Consider the following 21,530-nt stretch of genomic DNA (forward strand, 5'->3'; position numbering starts at 1 on the left):
TTCTTCTGCTAGTTGGGGTTTAGTCCACTTCTATACCCTTTCCTTCAAGGCTCAGGGGTCCAGGATTATCTTCTATATCTGTGTTAATTGGTTTCCCTTTTTTTTGTTGAAGAGGGTCTGTGCAGTCTTTGTGCCTAGTCTGCCATCTGGGTGGTGAATCCCTCATTCCAGTATTTTTTAGGGTCATGACACTCTAACAACAGAAACACAGGTATTGATTATTTTTATTTTACTAGTTTACACATTTTTATTATTTATTAAGTCCCTGTTACGTCTTTTATACGTGATTGCCATTTACACATTACCCACAAACCTAATTTTGATGTAGTGTCTTCTCCATTTTATAGATGGGGATACTTGGGGTCAGAAGGTTTAACTAACTTGCTCATAAGTTGCAGGGGTTTTGCTTCCCCTCTTCCAAAAGGCTTTTAGACACATCACTTGTTTTATTGGTTCTAACCGGGAGTAGCACACACACCATTCAGGGGAACACCATGTCTCCACAGGTGTAACTGGCTATTGCTCAGCAGTGGGATACAATTCCTACTTCAGGCCTAGTTTTATGAGTCTTTTAGAATTGTCAGGACATTTATCATATGGCTTAATTGGAAAGTGTTCTAAGGTTGATAAGCATGTGGTACCCACCAGTAGGCTGCTCTTTCACATCTCAAATGTAAATGAGTATAATTTTGAGTATTATACAGTACTTTTAGTAGTAAGTAAAAACTGAAAAATATAAACTAGGAAGATAAACAGTTACTGCCTAGAAATTATATGGCACCTACTGTGGCATATCCATTTATTGCCTTGAAGCAGCTGTTTAACCAGATGTTGATAGTCTTTTTAAACAGCTTTATTGAGATATAATTCATACAGCATATGATTCACCTATTAAAGGTGTACAGTTTTAATGGCTTTTATTATATTCAGAGTTGTGCATCTGTCAGAACAATGTAACGTTTTTATTTCCTCAAAAAGAAACCCCACCCCCACCCCTTAACCATCACTTCCTGATCCCTCCATCTTCCTCAGCCCTGTTGAGTCAGCCCTTCATTCTTGGCAACCCCTTTGGAATCCATAGGGTTGTCATTGGCTGAGGTTTCAGAAGTCAGTCATCAGGCCTTCCCTCCAAGTCTGTCTCAGTCTGGGAGTCCACGGCAGCATGTGAGCCTCTCCTGATGTGGGTGGGGGCTCCACCTGAATTGCCTTGGCTGAAAATTGAGCCCAGTTTTCCCACAAAAGGTGAGAGTTCCACCACTGATCCCCCACTGTCCTCTCCTCAAGTCTCTGGCAACCAGTAAAGCACTTTCTAGCTCTGTGGGTTTTCGTAATTCTGGATTTTTTCATTTAAATAGAATCATACACTATATGGTCTTTCTTTATTGGCTTCTTTCATTTAGTGTGATGCTTTAAAGGTTCATCAGTGATGTAGCATGTATCAGTACTTGCTGAATAATATTCCGTTATGTGGATGGATAGCATTTTATTTATTCATTTATCAGATGTGTGAGTTGTTTCTACTTTCTGGCTGTTGTGAACATTTACGTACATATTTTAGTGTGAGGATACATTTTCATTTCTTCTAGCAATATCTAGGAGTGGAATTGATAGTCTGCCTTGAATGTTTTTGTCGCTTAAAGAGTTGTTCTTACTAGAAATAATTGCTGCTTTGCTTTGAAGATCAACATCATCAGTCTTGGGGATTTTATCTCCTACACTAAGTTATTCTTGGAGTTTTGTAAATTGATTGTGTGAATAGTACTGGTTTTGATGCTGAGCTGTTTGAACACTTGGGCCATTACTCTGAAAAATGAAGTGAGTTCTTGAAGAAGTAAATAGTCAATAAGACAGTATAGTTTACTTGAGAGTCTCTTCCTGTTTCAGAAGTTTGGGGTTAAGTGTGGGGTTATATTGCACTGGTCCTCCTTTACTTCCAGTATCGTGTTTGGATGGTCACCATTAACCTAGTTCAGGGCTTGGCAGTTTTTATTCTTCAAGAGCCAAATAGGAAGTATTTGGGGCATTGAGAATGTCCAGTGTCGGTCATGGCTACACAGCTGTGTTTATGGAGCATGAGAGCAGTGATAGGTAATATGTAAGTGAATGGATTACAAGGAAACTTCATTTCTAAACAAATGCATGTGGCCTACCTCTGATCTAGTTTATGATTATGGTTTTCATCAAATTTAAGATGGATTTAGAGGGTAGAACACATGGGCTTATGTTTTCTCCTCCTAAGTCATCACTAACATGACAGTTAGATAAACAGTTTAGCCTTTAATGTCAGACACAGTGGAAGAGGAGTGGAAAGTCGACAAGCGATACCAGCAGAATTTCAGATGCTGACAGTTGGCTGATTTCATTTTAACCAACTGACCAGGAAGAATGAATATTAACTTCATGGACGAAGAAGGTATGAACAAGCAGTCCCACGGCCCAGAAACTAGAAGTAGGAGGCATGATACTGTGGAAGGTAACGTGCAAAAGTATGACCGAAAAGAGGGTGGGCTGAAAGCATGAGAAGCTCTAAACCCTTAGATTTACTCTCCTATGTCATGGATCCAAGCAGCTGCCCCTTTCTCACCCAACATGGATTTAGGGTTTATTTAGTGGAGAGGAAGCAGCAGAGTGGCTCAGACCTTGGTGCCTGAAGTAGATATGAGGTCTACTGGACATAGAAGTTAACAGTTTTTCTCATTTACTCTTTAATGCTTTTGTAAATACAAGCAGATACCTTGTAATTTGAGCAAAACACTTTATATGAAGGACAGAAATCAAAACAAACAAATGAAAAGATGCTCAGAGCAAAGATACAGTGCCCTCTTCACCTCCCTCCAAATTATATATATGTCTATATTAAAAAAAAAAAAAAAAAGATAATATCTTCAGAGGCATGTATCCATGAAACAAGGGCAAAGATTATTTTTGAAAAATAAACTTTTAAGAATTCAGTAAAACCTCATGGAATTTTTTTTTTTTTTTAAGTAGCAGAAATGGAAAATAAATCTAGTATGTGTGTTGAGGAACTCAGTCAAAGAATAAAAAGGCAAAGACATGTAAAATGAGAGGTTTCCTTGCAATTAGAAAACCAGTCAGAGTCTCAGGAATTCCAGAACAAATGAAGCTGAGAGAATTATTAAACACATAGTACACTTACTTAAGAAAAACTGCTTGGGATTGAGGGACCCAAATGTCTATGTGAACAGAACCCACTGGATATGAAGCACAATAAATGAAAGGAGTTCAAGCCAAGGTACTACATTTGTGAAATTGCACATCACCGGGGCAATTTAAGACATTTTGTGTGTCTTAAAGTTTTGCGAAATAGAACAAAAAAGTATTTGCAACAAACAAAAAACTAGTGATCAGACTAGCATCAGAATTTTTGTCTGCAACCTTTTATTATGGAAATTTCAATAGTATATACAACAATTTTCAGTTGTACATCAATACTGGAAGAATTTTATAGTGGAATGTGTACATTACCACCTAATTCACCATCTTACTATATTTGATATATATGTTTGTTATATGTGTCTTCATGTATCTTTTCATTAATCTATCATATTTTTTGATACATTAGAAGAAATGTCAGACATCAGTACACTACACACTTAGTTGTAGCTTGTATATCATCAACTAGAATTCACTATGTTGTTTCTGTTGTACACTGTCAAGTTGATTCTGACTCATAGTGACTTCAATGATCAGAGTAGAACTGCCCCATGGGGTTTCCTAGGCTGAAATCTTTACAGGAACAGATGGCTACATCTTTTCTCCAGTGGAGGGGCTTGTGGATTTGAACAACAGATATTTTGGTTAACAGCTGAGCACTTAACCATACCGCCAACAGGCCTCCTTAATGTTTGTTTATACATATTTTATTTTGATGTAAACTTTGTGTACAGTGAGACCCAAATTTTAAGTATCCATTCATTGAGTTTTAATAAATATATATGCAACATAGACTCCTCCTGAACATCATCATCACCCCAGAAAGTTTGCTCTTTCCTGTTGGCATACTTTTTAATAATCATACTGAAAGCTAAAATAGTTTGAAGGAGCACTGTTAATTCTGAAGGAAAAATGTTTTCCAACATAGAATTTTTTGGCAATCAACTAGGAGGGTAGAATAGTATTTTCAAATACTCACATTTAAAAGTATGTACCTATGTTGTACCTGTTCTCAGAAAATTACTGGGGGATATGATTTCAAAGGGCAGCTGGAGAAGACAAAGTGAAGTATTATAATGAAACGGGCAAAGGCCTGGAGTTAGAAAACTAAAAGGGAAGAACATGCTCAGCATTTCTCAAACCAAAAGAACTGAAGGAAAAATTCAAGCCTTGAGTTGCAATATTGAAAGATTCTATACCCAAAATAATTGAACAATGTAGGAAGCATCAAAAGAAGTGGAAAGAAAACACACAGTCACTGTACCAAAAAGAATTGGTTGACATTCAGATCCCCTAGTGCACATGTGCAAAAGTATCTATAATGTAAATATTTAGAACTAGAGTTACTGGTTTTGGCTTGTTTTTTAACCTCTGTATGATTTTAGGAGCTCTGGTAGCATAGTGCCTAAGGTTCTTGACTGCTAACCAGAAGGCTGGCAGTTCAAACCCACCAGCCACTCCTCGGAAGGAAGGTTGGGCATTTCTACTTCCGTAGTGATACTGCCTCGGAAACCCAAGGAGGGGTCGCTATGAGTCGGGGCCGACTCGATGGCAAATAACAACAACAACATGATTTATTTTGATGAACAGAAATTCTCCACAGTAGTATAGGTAGTCCCTGACTTACAACAGGTTTCTGCTCTGACAACTAGCTAGTGAGTTAATTCTGACGTAAGTTGAATAACTCAGCTTTTTCCTTTTTTCTTTTTTAGTTTTCGTTATTACTGTCTTTTATTATTAATATCTTCAAAAATCTGATATTTGTCTGTCTTTCAGCCTTGGCATGAGAATAGTGACATCAGCAAATTATGCTGTGCCACATTGTATATAGTACATACTACCAGTGATGATACAAACAAAAAATAAAGAAACACGGACAGTCAGTAGAGCAGTTCCTCAGAACTTGAATATGTTGAAAGTCAAGAACTATCTGTAAAATATATCAGAATTTTTTGTGACATTTAAGAAACCATTGCCTACTCTCAGGTCATGAAAATTATTTCTTGAATTTTTTCCCAAACTTAAAAACTAGAAAACAATGCATTTTATATTAAAATCCTCAACCCATTTGGAATTTGTTTTTGTATTTGGTTCTCATTCTTTCCACAAGGGTAGGCAGTTTGTCTCAGTCCCTCCTTGTCTACTGATTTACAGTGCCAGCTTGAACATGCATCAGATTTCTGTAGTGTGTCCTATTGGTCATTTTTGCCATTCCTGATGACTGTCTTACATACTGTAGTTCCATCATAAGTGGTGCTATCTAGTAGAACAAGCCCCCCCTCCCAGTACTTCCTTTCCAAGATTCTTTGTCTTTTATCCTTCCTTCAGATTTTGGAATAATCTTACCGGGATTCCCAAAAATGCTATCTAGACTTTGAGTAGGATAAAACTCAGTTTGTAGATTAATATGGGAAAATTGGTACTTTTACATCATCTTTACATTGCTTGGAGCGGCTGAGGGAGGCCAGGAAGGAAGCAAGGTGGCACACCAGGTTTGGAGTGGCTGAGCGAAGGCAGGAATTGAGCAGAGCAGTTTGGAACAGGTAAGGGAGACAAACTTGTCTGTCAGTTTGTCATACTGTGGTGGTTGCTAAGGCAGATTTGGAAGAAGGAAGAGGCCATCCACTTCTTGAAGAATTGACAGTGAAAACCTTATGAATAGCAGTGAAACACTCTCTGATATATTACTAGAAAACTTTATGAATAGCCCTGAAACATTGTCCGATACAGTGCCAGAACATGAGCCCATCAGGTCGGAAGGCACTCAAAGTAAGACTGGGGAAGAGCTGCCTCCTCAGGGTAAAGCTGACCTTAATGACGTGGATGGAGTAAAGCTTTTGAGACCTCCATTTACTGATGTGGCAAAACTCAAGATGAGAAGAAACATCTACAAACATTCATTAATAAGAGCATCAGAGCATGGAATGTATGAAATATGAAGCTAGGATAATTGGAAGGTGTCAAAAATGAAATGGAATGCATAAAGATCAATATCCTAGACATTAATGAGCTGAAATGGACTGGTTTTGGCCTTTTGAATCAGACAGTCATATGATCTATTATGCTGGGAATGACAAATTGAGAGGAATGCCACGGCATTCGTCATCACAAAGAACGTATCAAGATCTGTTGTGAAGTACATTGCTGTTGTTGTTCTTGTGTGCTGTCGAGTCAGACCCTTAGGTTTCCAAGGTGGTATCACTACGGAAGTAGATTGCCCAATCTTCCTTCTGAGGAGTGGCTGGTGGGTTTGAACAGCCAGCCTTCTGGTTAGCAGTCAAGTGCCTCAGGCACTACATTATTAGAGCTCCTACAATGCTGTCAGTGATAGAATAATATCCATATACCTACAAGAAAGACCAGTAAACACTACTGTTACTCAGATATATGCACCAACCACCAAAGCCAAAGATGAGGAGATTGAAGATTTTTTACCAACTTCTGCAGTCTGAAAATGACTGAACATGCAATCAAAATGTGTTGATTATCACTGGTGATTGGAATGTAAAAGTTCGAACCAAAGAAGAATCACCAGTAGTTGGAATATATGGCTTTGGTGATAGAAAGTATGGTCCTGGTGATCCTGGAGATTTCATGATAGAATTTTGCAAGACCAATGACTTATTCATTGCAAATACCTCTTTTGAATAACACAAGTGGCAGCTGTACATGTGGACTTCACCAGATGGAGTACACAGGAAACAAATTGACTACACTGGCAATAGGTGATGAAGAAGCTTAATATCTTCAGCCAAAACAAGGTCAGGAGCTAATTGTGGAACAGACCATCAACTGCTCATATCCAAGTTCAAGTTGAAGCTGAAGACAATTAAAAGAAGTCCATGAGAGCCAAAATATGACCTTGATTATATCCCTCCTGAATTTGAAGACTATCTAAAGAATAGATGTGATACATTGAACACCAGTGACCGAAAACCAGAGGAATTATGGGATGACATCAAGAACATCATCCATGAAGAAAGCAAAAGGTCATTAAAAAGACAAGAAAGGAAGAAGAGACCAAAATGGATGTCAGAAGAGACTTCTGAAACTTGCTTTTAAACAGAGAGTAGCTACAGCAAATGGAAGAAATGACAAAAGAGCTGAACAGAGGATTTCAAAGAGCAGCTCAAGAAGGCAAAGCTAAATATTCTAATGCAATGTGCAAAGATCTGGAGTTAGAAAACCAAAAAGGAAGACCATGCTTGGCATTTCTTAAACTGGAAGAACTGAAGAAAAAAATCAAGCCTTTAGTTGCAACATTGAAAGATTGTATGGGCAAAATATTGAATGATGCAGGAAACATCAAAAGAAGATGGAAGAAATACACAGAGTCATTTTGCCTAAAATAATTGCTGTTCATCCGTTTCAGGAGGTGCCATGTGATCAGGAACCAATGGTACTGAAGGAAGAAGTTGAAGCTGCACTGAAGGAATTGGCAAAGAATAAGGCTCCAGGAATTGACGGACTACCCATTGAGTTGTTTCAACAAACAAATGCCGCTCTGGAGGTGCTCACTTGTCTATGCCAAGAGATTTGGAAGACAGCTACCTGGCCAACTTACTGGAAGAGATCCATATTTGTACCCATTCCAAAGACGGGTCCACAGAACGTGGAAATTATCAAACAATATCATTATTATCACATGCAAGTAAAATCTTACTGAAGATAATTCAAAAATGGTTGCAGCAGTATATTGACAGAGAACCTCCAAATGCAAACTGGATTCAGAAGAGGATGTGGAATGAGAAATCATTACTGATATCAGATGGATCCTGGCTGAAAGCAAAGAATACCAGAACAATGTTTACTTGTGTTTCATTGTATAGATTATGCAAAAACATTCAATTGTGTGGATCATAACAAATTATGGATAACATTGCAAAGAATGGGAATTCCAGAACACTAAATTGTACTCATAAGAAACCTGTACTTAGACCAGGAGGCTGTTGTTCGAACAGAACAAAGGGATACTGCATGGTTTAAAATCAGGAAGGGAGTGTGTCAGGATTGTATCCTTTCACCATACTTACTCAATTTGTATGCTGAGCAAATAATGCGAGAAACTGAACTCTATGAAGAACATGACATCAGGATTGGAGGAGGACTCATTAACAACCTGCAATACACTGATGACACAACTTCGGTTGCTGAAAGTGAGGACGACTTGAAGCCCTTACTGATGAGGATTGAAGACTACAGTTTCCAATATGGATCACATCTCAGAACAAAGGAAACAGAAATCCTCCCAACTGGACCAGTAAGCAACATTATGATAAATGGAAAAAAGATTGAAATTGTCAAAGATTTCATTTCATTTATGTCCACAATCAACAGCCTTCGAAGCATCAGTCAAGAACAAATGACATACTGCATTGGGCAAATGTGCTATAAAAGACCTCTTTAAAGTGTTAAAGAGCAAAGGTGTCACTTTGAAGACTAAGGTGGCCAGATCCAAGCCATACATAATATATTCAGTAGCCTCATATGCATGTGAAAGCTATACAGTGAACATGGAAGACCAAAGAATAGTTGATGTATTTGAATTGTGATGTTGGCCGAGAATATTGAATGTACCATTGTGTTCCAGTAGAAGGAATAAATCTGTCTTGGAAGAAGTACAGCCAGAATGCGCCTTGGAAGCAAGATTGGCCAGATTGTTCATCTCTTGTACTCTAGTAGAGGATCAGCCATAAAGGGAAGGACTTCAGCAGGTGGGTTGGCACAGTGGCTGTAGCAGTGGGCGGAAGCCCAGCGGTAGTTAGGACGACAGCACAGGACCGAGCGTTGTTTCCTTCTGTCGTACATGAGGTTGCTGGGAGTTGGACGGCACTCAACAACAGGATCTACAGAAATTCTTTGATTTCCTCTTTGTATTTAAAACACTCTTGCTTATTCCTCCAGAAAGTTTCAAAAACAAAAGAAACTCTAATTTATAAGAAATGTTTTATTTAGATTTGGTTTACTTAGGTAAGTAAAATTGATAAAAATTGGAAAAATTATTAAAGTTCATTAGAAGATGTTGCCTTCACTCAGTTCATTAACCCAACATACTGTCTCTTTCTACCATTCAACACAATAGACTTTTTTTTAACAGTGTTATTGAGGTATAATTTATGTATCTTAAAATTCACTTGTTTTAAGCATACAGTTAAATGATTTTTAATAAATTTATAAAATCATGCAACCATCATCCACAAAAGGCTGTGTTTGCAGTAAGTTACTGTTCCGATTCTCACCCCTAGACAAGACTATCACTTTTTCTATTGGGACAGATTAGCTTTTCTGAACATTTCACGTAAATATACAACCTGTGGTCTTTTGCTTCTGGCTTTCACTAGGCATAATGCTGACTGAATATCAATACACTTTCAAATTATTTAAAAAATTGTTATTTTGTCTCCCTTTTTTAAGTACAAATTTTGTGAAGGTAGAGACCGTGGCTTGTCTGACACCTAGGTGTACCATCCTTGAGTTCTCCGTGCGTTGAACAAAACTCCAGAATGTCGCTCCAGAATAACGGGTGTCAACTCCTGCCATAGCTGGCTGGCTGATTTCTATTGTAATATTTATGCTCTGTTCTCTCTCCTAGGGAAAATTATGCAGCCTCACACCAGCATAATAAAAGGAGTGCTGTTATTTGTGTATTGTATAATAAGTTTCCTTGTAAAAGAAATACGATTAGAGCATATAACATGGCCTTGATTCAGTGATTTACAGTCACAGCTTTTACTTGAGTGTTTCTGTAATAAACTTTTATGTATACAGAAGAGTGCTGCTGAAATGCTGATTTCTTGAAAAACAACAGTGTTGTAGTAGATAAAAGGAAGAAGCTTTCATGGTGGGATTTTGGTGGATTATGTAATGTATGCATGCCTGCTTCTTTGATTAAAGACTTCACTTAGATGAACCAGCAGCTTTCCCTTATAATAAAACTCCAAGGCAATTTGCACTTAATCATACTGAGGAAATTAGGTGAATTACTCAAGATTGAAGAATAGAGAGCTTAATTTTTCATTTGTTATCTTTTCTAGATTTATATCAAGCTATGTGAAATATCAGTACAGTGTTAACTTATTTCAAGTAAATTTTTTTAGTTGTTTAAATATGAAGTCGATCAAAGCATTTGAAATAAAGTCAATACTTTGTCAACAGTTTGAATGGATATTTTTAAGGATTATGTCCTCTTTAGGTAAAGTAGTAATACTGGTTTATTAATGGTCTTCCTGGGCTCCCCACCTTCTCTGCTAATGTTCGCTGTCAGGAAGATAAGACTGTTGGATTACTTTTAGCTTTGTAGCTTTCTTATTAAAATATGAAGTTGTAATTTTCCTGAAATCTCATAAGTTTGTTTTTTCTTATTTAGAAATAAGTGAAAAATAAAGTGTGGTATAAAGGAATGTTTTTACTGTCTTGTTAAGTCATTAGTGAAGGATTTTTTTTTTTTTTTTTCCTGGTAGAGCATTTCATTTCCTTGGAGCACTTAAAGAAAATGTCCTAACCCGACTTTGGCAGTTTGCCTTGTTAGTTTGTTAAAATGAGCAGCTTGGTTTCCAGGCCTGTCAAGAACCTAACGCTAATTCTTAGAACCTGGAAGCTTTTGAATCCTTCATTTCAGTTGCTATTTACCATTATTGTTCTTGAGAGCAAATTATTGGACAGATATTTTTAAACCCACTTATTTCTTTTGTTTGAATATTTGTTCCTTTTCTATATTCTTGCACAGTACACTTACTTTATAACTTCTATTTAAATACAAAAAGAAGGTAAAAATGACATTTCGTTTTGAAACCCCTCATTATGTTGTAGGTAACCTTAGGAGATTCGGAGAAAAACCTAATGTGTAGTAGGCCATTCTGGAAAGCTTGCTTTATAGCAGATAGAAAGTAATTTGAAGAATGATGCTATTGTAAGTTCCTTTGCTCCTCCTGCAGCTCAGTAATAGAATAGAATTGAGTACATGAATGTGTGCACGCATATGCAGATCTGTAAAGAAAATACTAAGCTAGATTTAATATGCCAGCAAGTAAGCTTCAAATCCCATGAGGTTATGTGTGTGTGTGTGTGTGTGTGTGTGTGTATGTATGTGTATTCTTAATTCTCATTTTACATTGCCTGATGTTAAGGAAGTAGTTCTTTATTTGAATGTTCTGTAATTAAATATATACACACATAGGTGTGTATATATACTTACATATTAGCATTTTTTAACAACTCAAATATCCATAGACAATGTGGTCTCGGATATTCTTTGGTAAGGGTGGTAACTTGATAGAATTGTTTCAAGAATGCTATTCTAATTGCTCTTTGCCATTTGAAAAGAGGAGAACTTGAGGGTAGGACAAATTCTTCCAGATTGTAACAGTAGTTCAAAATTAAAGCTATAAAAATGTAGAAATAAAGAAACAAGGCTGAGCACTAAGGTGCAGGAGGGTGTTTTCAGTTTTCCTTGTGTTTTGAGCACTCTTTTGGAGTGCAATTGGTATGCCCCTCAGTCCCTCAACCAGCGGGTCATGGTGTATGTTGCTAGCTTCTTGAGTATCGAGTGAACAGTGAGCTCATGGATGTGTAATCTTAGGCTTTGGGGTGAGTACATTTGAAATACTTGTTGGAAGTGTTAAGTAACACAAAATTACAACGAGTATGGATTTGCTCTAACATTTGAATTTAAAGTCTGAGTTATTCGAGGGCAAAGTTGTTTTTACAAAGTGGAAATGTGACTGAAATGGATAGCTTTTGGAGCAAATGATAGAAACTTTATTTTCTGAGAGTAGAATCCCAGCCCGTCCACCTTCCTCGACTCCCCTTCCCTGGGAAAAGGGGGGAGTTATTCTGGGTTAGAAAAGAAAAGGCTAAAGAAAGACAAAGTTTGAGATTGTAAAAAGAAAAAGTTAAAATTCATTTTTGTGTTATAAATTATTTATACTTTAATTATTTACTTTTAGGAATCTGAAGTATTTTCCTTTATTTGGAAACCAGTATTAAGAACTTCAAAGGATTGAGTATATACTTGGATATTATAGGTACTAATTTGAGTAGTTGAAAATATTGAGTTTGATTTTTAGGGTACAGTGCTGAAATACAGTATTTTCTGCTTTGTGGATAAGTTGTGATCAAAAGCTCCTATCTTTGGCTACATTTTTGAAAGATTTAATGTTTATGTATGTTATGAAGGAGCTCTGTTGGTACAGTGGTCAACACATTCGCTTGCTAACTAAAAGGGCTGCAGTTTAACCCACCAGCTGCTCTGCAGGAGAAAGTTGATGCAGTCTGCTTCCATAAACATACACAGCCTTGGAAACGCTTTGAGGCAGTTCTGCTCTGTTCTACTTACGTATGAGATGGAATCGACTCAGTGGCAGTGCATTTGGTTTGATTTACATATATTTGTAATTTTGGAATAAGGAAAAGATTATACAGACAACAGATAAGAACTGAGACATCCCAACAAATTGGTGTCAACCCTAAAAATAGTTTAGTTCATTTACTAATAAGCAAAATGTGTACTTTCCTAACCTCACTACCATCTCAACAGTTGTCTGTCAGTTTTAGGTATTTTGGTCTTCTCTTTGCTGTTCTCAGCATCCCTGTGTGTGTGATGTTTGTGAAAGTTAGAAACTCTCTTCCACACTTTCCTTCTATAACAGAAAATAAGGTTTGCATGGTTATGGAGGGGAACACAACAAAATGAGAAAAGATCAAAGATTAAAACTGTGCTTTACTTAATTGTTATCCGTCAGAGATACTGTTAGATACCTTCTTTCTCTTTTGGTACTTTTGAGATAAGTTTAGTAATACTTTTTAAATTCTGGTCTGATTAAACCAGAAACTTTGGAGATTTTTAAGAGATCATAACATTTGGTAAATGTGTGCTATTCCAACAACTAGTGAAAATACTATTGATGGGAAAATACTTAATCTTAAAAATATATAAAACCTTACATATTTTTCTCAGAACTTTATTGTAAAAATATGTAAATATACAGAATATCTGACAAAATTGTACAGTGAAGACCATATACCAGCCACTATTAATGAATCTATTAATACATTTCTTTTTTGATCCACTTCACAGTAAGTTAAAGATTTCAGTACACTTCACTCCTAAGTAGTTTGGCATGTATATCACTACATAGAGTTCGATACTTATTTATAATTTGTTTTTTTTTTTTGCTTTGTGTTTAAGGCAAATATTATGTATAATGAAATGTGCAGACCATTCAACAAGTGTGGCCAGTTTCCCGTTCCTGGGCAATTTATTCGTCTTGACCTTTTTTAATCTACAACATGTAGCACAGATTTATGGATACCTGTTTTTGTCTATCTACAATGATACAACACCAAAAGACTTTTAGACCTTGCTTTTAAAAAAAAAGAAAAGAAAAAAGCATGTTGATTTTATTACTTAGGAATACCTGTTCTTCATATATAGGGTTGGCAGACAGTGGTCTTATAAGTTCATGTGAATGATCAGAATTCCCAGGTGTATAGTAGAACTGACAAGGGGCAAGACTGGTCACTGCTTGGTCACAGCCAACTACCCAGAGGGACTGAGTAGTTGAACCTGCAGGCTTGGGACCATAGTCTCAGGGGACATCTAGCTCAATTGGCAAAACATACTATACAAAACGTTGTTCAACCTCCTACTTTGGCGAGTAGCAACTGGAATCTTAAAAGCTAGCAAGCTGCCATCTAGATGCAACGATGGGTCTCTTCTCGTCCAGAGCAAAGAAGAATGAAGAAAACCAAAATTCATGGAAACAATTAGTCCTAGCAACTGGTACACCATCCGATCTGCAGCCTATACAACTATGAGACCAGAAGAACTAGATGGTGCTCGGCTACCACTGTCATCCACTTGGAAGGGGATCTATGTAGGAGATCCTTGATAGAGAGGGAGAACAATGTGGAACAATACTCAAAATCATTTGAAGAGGAAAAAAAATAATAATAAAGGGGGGGGGGCAGGTTTGCTGGTCCGATAGAGCCTGGTGGAACCACTGAGACTATGGCCCCTAGCTGCCCTTCAGGTCTGGAATTGAACCCACACCTGTGGTTTCCAGCCAAACAAAAGACAGGCATATGAGTTGAACACTTACCTGAGGTAGATACACTCCTTGGAGAGAACAATCATGGGAGAAAGAAGGGCTGCTTATGCACAGGGAGACAGCTCAGGACAGGAGTGTATGGAGGCATGGACACTGGGAAGAGGTAACTATGGGGAGGAAGTGGGAGAGGAGCTGTGCATTGTGGTAAACTGTGGTGAATGGCATGAGACAAAGTATATGTGAACTGCTGTATGGAAAGTGAATTTGTTCTGTAAATCTTCACCCAAATCACACACACAAAAAAAAGGATACCCGTTCTTGTAGGAAATGGAAATACAGGTCTATAAACGAAGATGGAAACTATAATAGACTTTTCTGATTGCTTTTGGGGTTTTGTAATGAAGTATCTGCTAAGAAGGTTGCCAATTACTGCATTATTAAGAAGAGGTTTTCAGAAGGGTGTATTTTGCTGGTAAACAATTTTGTCTCACCTGATGACTTCAAAGCTTATTTGAGTTGCTTGGTTTTATAGTTTGTAGAATTGGAAGCTTTGTTTAACATGACAGCTGCCCCTTGAACATTTTCTGGGCGAGTCAGGATGCCATCCCTCTTCTAATCCCTACAAGGAGGGGAGATAAAGTTAGCAGTCTGTTGGACGTCAGGAAGCATCAGAATGGGAATTCACTATTGGTTTCTTTGCACTCTTGGAAGTAACAGCAAGAAGGATAAAAGGCAAAAAAGGAGACCTGTGTCTTAAGTACTTCATAGATTGTCTACAGAGAATGCAGGTAGTGGAGAGGCAAGAACTGCTGAAGAGAATGTCCCGCGAGAACTGTAACCCTGGTTTTGAATCGCTCTTTTCCTCTCATCAAGGGTTAACATTATATACATACATGCATGCACTCAGTTTCTTTCTTTTTTTTTTTCAATGAATGAGACAAATGATACTGTTTCATATTTTTGCATATCTCTTTAATACCCTAGAGTAATAGAAAGTGGTAAGATTCTCATATCCTCAGCATTCAAACCTGTTATGTTATTTCAGTTGAAATTACATAAAGAATTTCTGGCCTCACAGATAAATATAAACGTAAAGTGAATGTATATATTCTGTGTAATTTTCTGAAAGATGTAAATTAGAAGGAAACATCTGTTATAGTTTCTACTCCTGCCACCAGTCTTTAAGAGTTAGCATTTTCATGGCGACCTAAGTATCATTGAAAACATTTTCCTTTTGCCAGTTTAAATTGTATAATAAACATTTTATAAACATAAATGGAAAAGAGTAAATTATTTCCATAACTTTTTCAGATAATTTTGTGTATTCTTAATACCACACCAAAACCCAGCAAACTCATTGCTGTCAAGTTGATTCTAACTCATAGCGACCCTACAGGACAGAGTAGAACTGTACCATAGGGTTTCCAAGACTGTAAAGCTTTATGGAAGCAGACTGCCTCATCTTTCTCCCACAACGGGGCTGGTGGGTTCAAATTGCTAACCTTTCGGTTAGCAGCCAAATGCTTTAATCAGCCAAAAACCAAGCCAAGTCCACTGCCATCAAGTTGATTCCAACTCAGTGACCCTATAGGACAAGGTACAACTGCCCCACGGGGTTTCCAAGGCTGTAAATCTTTATAGAAACAGACTACCACATCTTTCTCCCATGGAGAGGCTGGTGGAATTGAACTGCTGGTCGGTTAGCAACCAGTGTTTAACCAGTGTGCTACCAGGGCTCTTCTTTACCCACAGGGCCCCTAAAACCTAGTAGTGGTGGAGGATGTATATCATGTTTTACTAATCTTTCTAAATTGCTTTTTTTGGAGGGCACTTGGCAAAATAATTTGGCAATGCATACTGCAAGCCAAGAAAATGTCTCTGTTTTGATCCTCTTCTTAGAAGACTTAATTAAAAGGAGGAAAGAAGTTTGTTTGGTGTTTTGAACTCAATGTATTCTTATTTTGTCAAATGCTTTGAAATACTGAAAGTCAGGTAATGCTTACTTCAAAATATGTTTATGTCTTACAGATTATTGTTCAGTTGTAACGATTGTAGACCAGACAAATGTGAAGTTAACCTGCCTGCTTTTTAGTGGAAATTATGAAGCCCTCCCAATAATTTATAAGAATGGAGATATTGTTCGCTTTCACAGGCTGAAGGTATAATTCGTACTGTCTAAAACTTGCGTTGCTTAAAGAGAACTTTGTGTTGTTCACTAAAGCTGGTTAGCACTAATTATGTGGTTGCTTTGTTAGACTATGACATCAAGCGTTTCAGGAGAGAAAAAGAAATGTAAATAGTATCAGACTTAAAATAATTTATAGTGGGAGATCTTTTCATTGCAATGAGCTTCCTGTCCTTCTTCCTCGGGAATGTATTAATTGCCATGATTCATGCTCCATTCTGTCCACTTGCTTCTAAATACAGATTGATGCTTTAAAAGTTTTCCACATAAAATTCGATAAAGAGCATTTGGTTTAAAAAGAAGAAAACAATCCTTAGGTCACCAACAAAACGTATAAGAATGAGATATTATTCTGTTTCCTATGTGTTGTGGTAGTTGAAGTACAGTGAATGTATTGAATCATATTAATTTTGATGTGACATAAAATCAAAGTAAATTGATCTTTTGTGATAAATGTGTTAAAATATGAACAGGTACTTTTAAAATTATGGTAGTTAGATAAGTGAAACCATCAACATGAAGGTAGAGCTATTAAATATTACCTGTTTTTTCTAGTAAGAATTTTAAAACATAATGCAGTGTTTCCTTCTAACTAGTTATCCTTTTTGTTCTAATAATTTAATTGAAAGGTTTTCATTCAGTGCATTTTTTTTTAACTTTTATTTGGAAATTACTACATGATTCTCTTGACAGCTTTCAAATCTTTTCTATATTCATTCCTTTAAGTTAAACATTTCAGTTTCTTCATCTTTTCCTCCTGTTACATGGAAACCATCATTATCTTGGTTGTCCTTTTCTTCTCATACTTCAGTTTATCTGTGTCCCTCATGGTCATGGTAATTCTTAAATTAAAACAACAAAGGTGCATTCTGGCTGTACTTCTTCTAAGACAGATTTGTTCATTCTTCTGGCAGTCTGTGGTATATTTAATATTCTTTGCCAACACCATGATTCAAAGACATTGATTCTTCTTTCTTCCTTATTCATTGTCTAGCTTTATTCATTGTCCAGCTTTTACATGCATATGAAGTGATTGAAAACACTGTGGCTTAGGACAGGTGGACCTTAGTCCTCAGAGTGGTGTCTTTGCTTTTTAACTCTAAAGACATCTTTCTGCAACAGATTTGACCAATGCTGTACATCATTTGATGTCATGCCTGCTGCTTCCCTGAGTATTGATTGTAGATCCAAGCATGATGAAATCCTTGACAATGTCAGTCATTTCTGCATTTATTGTGATGTGGCTTATTGGTCCAGTTGTAAGGATTTTTTATTTTACATTGAGGTGTAATCCATACTGAAAGCTGTAGTCTTTGATTTGTATCAGTAAGTACTTCAAGTCCTCTTCGCTTTGAGCAAGCAAGGTTGTGTCAGCTGCATATCACAGATTGTTGAGGAGTCTGCCTCCAATCCTGATGGTCATGTTCTTCTTGATATAGTCCAGCTTTTCAGATGATTTGCTCAGAATACGGATTGAATAAGAATGATGAAAAGGATATAATCCTGACAGATGTCTTAGCTGATTTTAAACCATACAGTATCCTCTTGTTCTGTTCAAATAACTGCCTCTTGGTCAGTGTACAGGTTCCACATGAGCATTGTTAAGTTTTCTGAAATTCCCATTCTTCACAGTGTTATCCATAATTTCTTAGGATCTACACAGTCAAATGCCTTCACATAGTCGAGGAAACACAGATGAACAGCCTTCTTTCATTCTCTGCTTTCAGCCAAGATCCATCTGACATCACCAGTGACATCCCTCATTCCAAGTCCTTCTGAATCCAGCTTGAATTTCTGGCAATTCCCTGCTGCTGCAATTGTTTTTGAATTATCTTCAGCCAAATTTTACTTGTATGTGATGTTAATGATGTTGTTCGATAATTTCCACATTCTGTTGGATCACCTTTCTTTAGAATGGGCACAGATATGGATTTCTTCCAGTGTGTTGGCCATGTAGCTGTCCTACACATTTTTTGGCATAGATGAGTGATCATTTCTAGCATTGCATTCTTTTGTTGAAACATTTCAACGGGTGTGTTAGGCTGGGTTCTCTAGAGAATTAAAACCAGTAAAGCTAATATATATGGAGAGTTAGAGATTTATCTTAGGAAAATGGTTCACACACTTATAGAAGTTGGCAAGTCCCAAGTTCTTGGATCAAATGTCAAACTGGAAGCTTTTCCCGACTCACACAGCTGCAGGAGCTGAGGAGCTCAAGGTTGGCAGCCCATATACTGGCTGTTGACTCCGATGGATGACAAATCCAAGATCATCTGGCTGAATGGTGGATTGCTTGCTCACAGACAGCTGTAGGCAGCACAACAGGCCAGAGCCACAGGAGAGTCCCTCATTTCCCAGGATGTCCATATACATTGGAAACAGGCCACACCCCTAGGGAAACTCCCTTTCAGTGGATTGGCTGCTCAAAACATACACATCTGATGTCATCATGGGAATAACCACATCACAACTGCTTAAACCACTCAGAATTGTGGTCCAGCCAAGTTGACACATCACCCCAGCTATCACAGTGGGTATTCCCTCAGTTCTTGAAGCCTTGTTTGTTTGTTTTTTTAAACCAGTTCCTTCAGTGTAGCCTGGGTTTCTTCCTTTAATACCGTTAGTTCTTGATCATATGTTACCTGTGAAATGGTTGAACATCACCCATTTGTTTTTGGTACCGTGTCTTGGTGTATTGCTTCCAACTTCTTTTGATGCTTCCTGTGTTGTTCAGTGTTTTGCCCATGGAACCCTTCCATATTGCAACTTGAGGCTTGAAGTTTCGTCAATTCTTTGCGCTTGAAGAATGCCCAGAATGCTCTTCCCTTTGGTTTTCTGGCTCCAGATCTTCGCACATTTCGTTACAATACTTTACTTTCTATTCTCCAGCTATTCTTTGGAGTCTTCTGTTCAGCTCTTTCACTTCATCATTTCTTCCATTCCCTTTAGCTACTCTATGTTCAAGAGCAATTTTTAGAGTCTCTTCTCACATCCATTTTGGTCTTTTCATTCTTTTTAATGACCTTTTTCTTTCTTCATGTATGATGTCCTTGATGGCATAGCATAGCTTGTCTCATCTTTGCTCATTAATATTCCATGTGTTTCTGGTTTGGGATGAGTAAATAGAATTTCACGAGTATACTTTGCATTTTTGAGGTAGAAAGTAATAAATGGAATGGGAAGTTGGAAATATGAAGTCACAAGTACTAAGTATGCAGTAGAACAATGTTGATTCCCTATAGACTTTGAGAAGTTAAGGATTCATTCATAATCAAGAGAAAAATTAAAGGAATACTAATAAAAGCACTTGCCTGTCAGTTTGTCATACTGTGGTGGCTTGCATATTGCTAATATGTTGGAAGCAATGCTACTGCCATTTCAAATACCAGCAGAGTCACCCATGATGGACAAGCTTCCAGACAAAGACAAACGTGGAAGAAAAGCCTGGTGATCTACTTCTGAAAATTAGTTGATTAATATACTATGAATTATAACAGAATATTGTCCAATATTGTGTGGGAAGATGAGTCTCTAGTTAGAAGACATTCAAAATGCCCACAGGCGGTTGTAATAGACTGGAGCATACCAACTATCATGAAGATGGCTCAAGACGAGGCTGTAGTTCATTTGATTGTACACAGGGTCACCAGGAGTTGGAGCCAACTCAGTGGCAACTAACAGCAACAACAAATAAGAATTCCAAAAGAAAACACAAATGGAACATTAAGAAAACAGGTTTTAATGAGCAAAAATGTAGGGATGTGGCAAAAAATAACAAAACACTGAACTTAAATACAGCCATATTAATAATTACATTAAATGCATATACATTAAACATTCTAATTCCAATGAAGAGATAATGAGACAATAAAAAAGCAAGAATATTTCCTAGCCATAAAAAAATTCCCTTTAAATATGAAAATACACACTTGAAAGTAAACCTGTTGAGAAGGCTATAGTAACAGTAAGCGTAAGGAAAATGCAATACCTATTAATGTCAGACAGCAATTCTTAGAAGATGTAGAATGGGGAAGAGTGGTTCATAAAGGTCCAAAAGTTTGCTTAATGAAGAAGTTGCGGTCAATGATGTATGTCCTTCTATTGACTGAGCCCCAAATACAGAAAGCAAAAATCCTTATGGTATCTCTCTAGTCAGACTGATTAAACCTTAGGCTTAGCTGTTATTTTAGTCACTTCAAAAGCTGATTATTTTAAGAGTTGTAATTTTTTCTAATAGTGTCATAGGTAATTGTCACTTGGTATTCTCTTCCTTTTATGAATTTTACCTTAATAAAAATAAGATAATAAAATGTAACAATATAAGGTTGATAGGATCAAGTCTACTACTTAGCTCATTAGAGAAAATATAAATAAATTTTGTATAGTGTTTTTTACAATTTACTTGGTGCTTGTGTATCTTAATATAGCACGAGTTGATTTTATAATTTTATATGCCAGTTTTAAAAAATGTGTCCTCTGTGTATTGTACTAGCAGGATTTGGTCATTCCCCAGGTATTTTCAGTTCCTGGGTTCTGCCTCAGTAAGCGGCTTTGTTTTTGTTTTGTTCTCTACTTTGCCCTACTTTCTTAGATCCAAGTATATAAAAATGAGACTCAGGGTATCACTGGCTCTGGCTTTGCGTCTTTGACCTTTGAGGGAACTTTGGGAGCTCCTATCATACCTCGTACTTCAAGCAAGTATTTTAACTTCACCACTGAGGACCACAAAACGGTAGAAGCCTTGCGTGTTTGGGCATCTAATCACATTCCACCTTCTTCATCATTGCTACAACTGTGTGATGTTCAGCCAATGCAGTATTTTGATCTGACTTGTCAGCTTTTAGGGAAAGCAGAAGTGGATGGAACGTCATTTCTTCTGAAGGTAGATATTTTTAGTACTTGAAATTGTAAGTTGTAAGCATCAACTACACGTCTGTAAAAAGTTTGTATTTTAGGATCCTGATGGAATAACTATGTACACGGCGTTTTTACGAGCCTGGGTAATCATGGGAGCTGGTGGCACAGTGCATAAGGCACTTGACTGCTGACCAGAAGGCTGGCAGTTCAAATCCACCAGCCACTCCTCAGAAGGAAGGTTGGGCAATCTACTTCCATAGCCATAC

General features: G+C 37.2%; 1 protein-coding gene across 1 annotated transcript in view; it reads left to right on the forward strand.

The window, feature by feature from the left end:
• POT1 (protection of telomeres 1) overlaps nucleotides 1-21,530 on the forward strand; it is a 140,179-nt gene that overhangs the window by 73,143 nt on the left and 45,506 nt on the right. The window contains exons 7-8 of the mRNA XM_007946745.2: nucleotides 16,251-16,381; nucleotides 20,999-21,289. Coding sequence (XP_007944936.2) covers nucleotides 16,251-16,381; nucleotides 20,999-21,289 — 422 coding nt within the window. The remainder of the gene's footprint in view (nucleotides 1-16,250; nucleotides 16,382-20,998; nucleotides 21,290-21,530) is intronic.

Source organism: Orycteropus afer, unplaced genomic scaffold (genome assembly GCF_000298275.1).
Source record: "Orycteropus afer afer isolate SDZICR_OR568_19922 unplaced genomic scaffold, OryAfe1.0 scaffold00170, whole genome shotgun sequence".
NCBI classification, from domain to species: domain Eukaryota; kingdom Metazoa; phylum Chordata; class Mammalia; order Tubulidentata; family Orycteropodidae; genus Orycteropus; species Orycteropus afer.